Source organism: Glycine soja, chromosome 3, assembly GCF_004193775.1.
Source record: "Glycine soja cultivar W05 chromosome 3, ASM419377v2, whole genome shotgun sequence".
NCBI lineage: Eukaryota > Viridiplantae > Streptophyta > Magnoliopsida > Fabales > Fabaceae > Glycine > Glycine soja.
The window spans coordinates 3900160-3906084 of record NC_041004.1 but is presented as its reverse complement, the minus strand read 5'-3'; the positions used below and the strand labels follow the sequence as shown (position 1 = coordinate 3906084).

The window sequence follows — 5925 nt, the reverse complement described above, 5'->3', positions numbered from 1 at the left end:
GTTACTTATCCTAAGTTATAAAAAAATACTAAAAATATTTTTTATAAGTTTATATCTTTTCTACAAAAACTTATGTGATTATCATAATTAAAAATTTAAATATAATTTAATTAAAAATAATTTTCTTTTCTGAAAAAGAAGAAGCACAAAATAAACAGAATTAGTCCAGCCACGTACAACAAATTGAATTATAAGTCATTGATGAGTTCTTATATCAGATTAAGTTATTAACTTTTATTAGAGATTAGACTCACTAGAATATTTGCAAATAACCAATAAACATTTTCAGTTACACTAATTTTTGAAATTTTGAAGAGCTGGCACCTTTCATTTTTTTTTTTTTAATTCTGTAATCAATAAATTATTATTCTATTAATTAATGGTAGCAAAAGAAAAGTGATGATATGAACTAAAAAGTAAAAACTAGGTTATTTTAAGGAAGAAAGAATCATATAGCTTATGATTTCTGGGGATGCAACACAATATTTGTTTTTATAAGCAAAAAAAATATTAAGAGCCAAAATAGTAAGTGCCCAAGTGGTACTCCAACTTATATGTAAAAATGTTATAAAATCATTTCAGAATCAATGTATACCAATTATATATATATATATATATATATATGACACAATTCGCTTTAATTAGTCTTAAACCGTACCCTTAACCTTTATCAAATCTAAAATTAGTCATTGAAAGTATACTCGAACAAGGAATATATATATATGACAATAATTTTATTTTGAAAAATAATAATCATTACAGAATAATTGGTCTATATATAGTACTAGTATGTGCCGTGGGAGAATTGCATCAACACGAGATTAATCGCAAGCTCTGTTGTTATTTGCAAATCGCATGATGCAAGTTCTTCTTTACATGTCTTTCGTTGTAGTAATATTTTCTCTGTTACTAAACCCTTGCCATTGTCTCAATCTCAAATTATTTAATGGTTCCAAAATTCAAAATGAAGAACAATGGCAAGTAGCAGGAGCTACAATGTTTGGACCACCAGAGGGTGCTGGGTCGGATGGTGAGAGTATATTTTGAACATTTTTTTTATTACCTATAAGATTTTTTTATCGATAAATATTAATTTATTAGTTTTATTAGAAATGTAAGTTGAAAAAAATTTAAATTCATGACTTTTTCTCTTTTCTTTCATCCTTCTTCAATCATTAGATCAATCTTATATTTTCTTCTATTAGATGTTGAATAACTCAAGATAATTTACCTAATTGATTTTTATAATTTGAATTTCTGGTATCATCTGAATATTTTAAATTGTTGTCTTTTACATATAATTGTATGAATAGTCCTCTTGTAAAACATTATTTTTCAATATTATTACATATTTATTTAATTAGTTTTTTATGAAAAACTATCATTAGTTAATTAATTAATTAGCTTTGGCCAAAGATAAATTGCAACATTGGTTTTTTCTTGTGATGTTGTGTAGGGGGTGCTTGTGGATACATTGACAGTGTGGAAAAACCTCCACTCTCTAAAATGGTATCAGCTGGGGGTCCTTCTCTTTACCTTGGTGGCAGAGGATGCGGGGCATGCTATCAGGTGCATGCAACACGTTGGTTGAAATAGGCTATTCTTCTTGTTTAAAATAATATATTAAAGTGATTTTTCTACTTTATATGTTCAAAGCATTACTTCTTTTATATGAATGAGAATAGATTAGGGTGCTTTAATTTCGAAGCATTAAAAATGGTTTCTCATATATTGGGTTCAAATCATGGAAATCATTTCTCAACTCTTTAATTCGTCTTAGAATTAAGGAGTGTTTGAATGGGATATATTAAGGGAAGAAAATAATTTTTAAGGACAGATATTTTATTAAATGAAAATTAACAATTGAAAATTTTAAAATGAAATTTTAATTAATTAAAATTTAATGATTTTTAATTCCATTTAAAAATCAAGAATTTCACAATTCTTCTCTCTCCTCCCCCACCCCCTCTATTTCTCCCATCTCTCTCTTCTAAAAATTTAATTATTTTATTCAGATACAAAATTTTGCTTGAACAAGTTTTTCTCCAGTAAAATATACTTAAGGTCTCTATACTAAAACAACGTTAAAAAAATGTTTATTTTATCAAAACAAAGAAATTTCAATTGAAACCATTGAAATTGTTAAAACTTTAAATGATTTAAACTTTTCAAATATTTGATTGAAAACAAACGCCAAGTTTTAATTAACTTCTGCCCGTATATATATATATATATATATCCACATTAAAACGCATTGGTTGTTAAATTTTCAGGTAAAATGCACAGAAAATGCCTTTTGTTCAGGAAACCCTGTGAGCGTGATGATAACTGATGAATGTCCCGGTTGTACCTCACCATCAGTTCATTTTGATCTCAGTGGCACTGCCTTTGGTTCCATGGCAACTCCAGGCCAAGCAGATAATCTTCGCAATGCTGGAGTGCTTAATATTCTCTACAGAAGGTACGTAATTCTTATATTTGCTTCCATCTATTAAAAAAATGATGATTTAGATTTAACATCAAATATTTTAATTTAATGATTTATACTTAAAATTTTCGTTGGTCTTCTTCTACTCCTTTTAATTACCTTAATTATCAAGAAAGGCAACGATATGCTGCTACACATTTGAATATAAATGATACAACTAATAAAAATTGTCAATATACTATTAAAAAAACTGTTAGCCATTATACTTTTTTTTATTATATATGTGAATTTTATGTTAACATTTTGAGATTATATATATATATATATATATATATATATATATATATATATATATATATATTAATGGAATGATTTATTTCAAGAACATTATTGTTGATGGATAGAAGTATTTTTTTTAGTGGTGTCACTGATATATTATGTAATAATTTTCATATCAACAAAATTATTTATTAGTATAATGTTGATATAAATATACAACATTTCATGTTTTCTATCTATTTTTTATTAAATGATGTCTATATAAATAGAGAAAAACTAGCTTATAATAATTTTTGTGACATCTTTTTTTTGGTATATATAGTAGCAGTACTAATTTCAAATTTTCAATTACCCTTTTCTGATTGCAGGGTTGCATGCTCCTTTGGGAACTCTATGGCCTTCACTATCGATAATGGGGCCAACCCATATTATTTTGCTACCGAAATAGAATACGAAAATGGGGGTAGTGACCTTGTGGCCATAGAGTTGAAGCAAGCTAATTCTGACACGTGGCTTCCCATGCAGCGTTCATGGGGTGCAAGGTGGGCTTTGAATTTAGGTTTACAATTACAAGCACCATTATCTATTAAGCTCACAGAACAAGGCAAGGGCTATTACAAGACAATTGTGGCTGATAGTGTAATTCCACATGGCTGGCAACCTGGCCAAGTTTATCGATCTGTTGTTAATTTTTAAACTCTGTTTAAAATCATGACATCAATCGAGAAAATATGTAAAAGAAGAACTGCCAGATTATATAAATAAGTTTATCCTTGTCAGTTCATATATATATACACAATGGAAGATTGTTTAGCAATATTTCTTTGCATTTCTTTTATGTGATAAAAAGTATGTGTAATAATATGGGGGTTGCTAATGTGTATGTGAGGTTGTGAAACTTTGTTTTTAAATAAAAATAATTCAAATCTCCTGTTTTGTCTCTCCACGAGGCATTTTTTCCTCATAACCCAGAATCCCAGTTTCTCTTTCCCGTGAACACTTCCTTCTTCTTGGTTTGCAGTTTTTTAAAATAAAAGGTTATTATTTTCTATAAAAAAATGAAAAGCAATCACCTGCAAGAGAAGTCTATCCTATACTATTACTAAAATTTACCATTAATTAAAGCTCTAGAGAATATAATAAATTCCATTCATGATAATAGGTAAAAAAAAATAAAGCAAAAGAAAGGAAAACAACAACAACACAATAGTGGTAGAGATCCCAACTATGTTGGTACCTCAACCACTAATCATCATGGTAACATATATCTCAACCATTAATCATCATGATAACATATATTAAGTAACTTTGGTGCTGAAATTTTGTATTTGTTTTAAATTGACTTCAGTCGTAATTATAACTCTTAATTTCGGATGGGGTGTTGGTGCTAATCAAGCTATAATTAATTTTATGAATAAAGTTGCAGTTGCTAATTAATTCATGAATAAATCAATATTTTTAATAATTTAATATGAAATTAGTAATGAATGCACGTTAAATATATTATATGATAAAATTATTTCTTTATAAAGTAACAAAGTTTATGTCATCAATAATTTTAGTAATATAATTTTTTCCGTTATTTATGATAAAAAAATTCTATTAACTTTTTTGGTGTTGTCAACTTTTTTCTAAATTTTATATTCAATTTAAATTTATTACAATTATATAAATAAAATATCATATATTTTAAAGTAAATTTTAATCACATAGAAACTTAGTTTTGTAGATATAAACTATGATTAACAAACTAAATAAAAACATAAATTAATTATATAAAAAAAAGTCATGATACAATAATATTATTCATATGAAAATATCATCAACAAAACATGTGCATAATTTACATAAACATTGACGTGAATTATAAATAATTTGGCTTAAATATATTTAAATTTTTTTATATATATTCTATTTTTAGTTTGAGGTTCTGATAAATTTTTTTATTATTATGAATTCTTGATATATATATATATATATATATATATATATATATATATATATATATATAAAAGGTTAGAATGATATTACATCATTATTTAACATTAAAGATCTGAAATAAAACTTTTAATACATGAAAATTTAAAATAAAAAAAATCATATTCTCAACAAAAATCAATATTAAGAACATAACTAGTTTTATAGTCTGACTTAGTTGGAAGCATCTCCTGGAACAATATTGTCAAAATTTCTTCTTGGCTTCTTCCATGAAGGATGCTGAACAACAATCTAAGTGTCATTTATATCCCATGAAACAAAATTCTTTATTACTATACAATATATACCCTAACCCAGGACAACGTGCACAACCCCCCATAGCCAGCCATAGCCAGTCATAGCTTCTTTTGCGGCTTAACTTCAAACGACACTTGTGGGAAGAATCCCAGTTGGAGGCTAGGAGTTTCACACCTTCAATTTTATATGTACCCTCTCATTTGCTGGTTCCCTTTAAGGTACGCACAGTTGTCATCAGTCCCGATCCGCAATTAATTTTTTCAAATGATTTTTGTAGTGACTGGTTGCACCCCTCCCATGCTAGATGTATGCTAGGGTTTTGAAATATATCTGCAACGCAAGTTTGTTTGTAAATTTTCAAGGGTCTTTAAGTATTTAAATCATGACCTAGAGGCACAAAGAAATATTAGGACTCAACACCCGTGGACACTCCGGCGGTGGCACGACGTTGGTCATGGTGGACGCTGTGGAATCAACAGACAAAAGCGTTGTCGAAAGTTGTGCTCTGCTGCCTCAATGGATTGTACATCAAACAAAGTTGGGTCCTATAATCTATTGTACTAACCCAAAGTTGACCATATCATGTGATAACTATTAGATTAGAGCAATGATAATTTGATGGTGAAAAAATGAGTTACATATGATAGAAGATACATTTTAGTATACGCTTGGTAGCCAATGTCTTAAATCATTATGCATTTTATGACATACAAGTGTAATACAAGGCTTCTGAAATAGATGAAAGCAATTGCTCCGATGGTTCACCACACGTGGGACTAAAGGCTAATTGCTTCAAAACTGAAAATAATTTTAAGTTCATTCGAGAAAAAAAACGTTGAAACGTGTTTTGTTGCTCCCTTGTGTTTCTTTTAACATTTTTAACATGTTATTTTGGGCACATCATTTTGGTACCTTTAAATGGAGGTGTATTTTTTTATCTAATTATGTTTTTTTTTCACTGTGATGAAGGTGTGTGCCATGTA

The 5925-nt window shown here is 28.0% G+C and overlaps 1 protein-coding gene across 1 annotated transcript; it reads left to right on the top strand.

Annotated features, from left to right (window-relative positions):
* The first annotated feature begins 855 nt into the window (after positions 1-855).
* Positions 856-3526, top strand: LOC114405382 (putative expansin-B2). The gene is made up of 4 exons (XM_028367951.1): positions 856-1030; positions 1457-1569; positions 2274-2461; positions 3076-3526. The coding sequence occupies exons 1-4, from the start codon at positions 856-858 to the stop codon at positions 3401-3403; spliced, it is 804 nt and encodes a 267-aa protein (XP_028223752.1). The 3' UTR covers positions 3404-3526.
* The last annotated feature ends 2399 nt before the right edge of the window (positions 3527-5925 follow it).

What these genes read in the sequence shown, in the direction of transcription:
- LOC114405382 (XM_028367951.1), top strand. Translation starts at nt 856, where the DNA reads ATGATGCAAGTTCTTCTTTACATGTCTTTCGTTGTAGTAATATTTTCT. An exon ending in AGAGGGTGCTGGGTCGGATG is followed by an intron (nt 1,031 to 1,456) that starts GTGAGAGTATAT and finishes GATGTTGTGTAG; the next exon opens with GGGGTGCTTGTGGATACATT. An exon ending in GATGCGGGGCATGCTATCAG is followed by an intron (nt 1,570 to 2,273) that starts GTGCATGCAACA and finishes TTAAATTTTCAG; the next exon opens with GTAAAATGCACAGAAAATGC.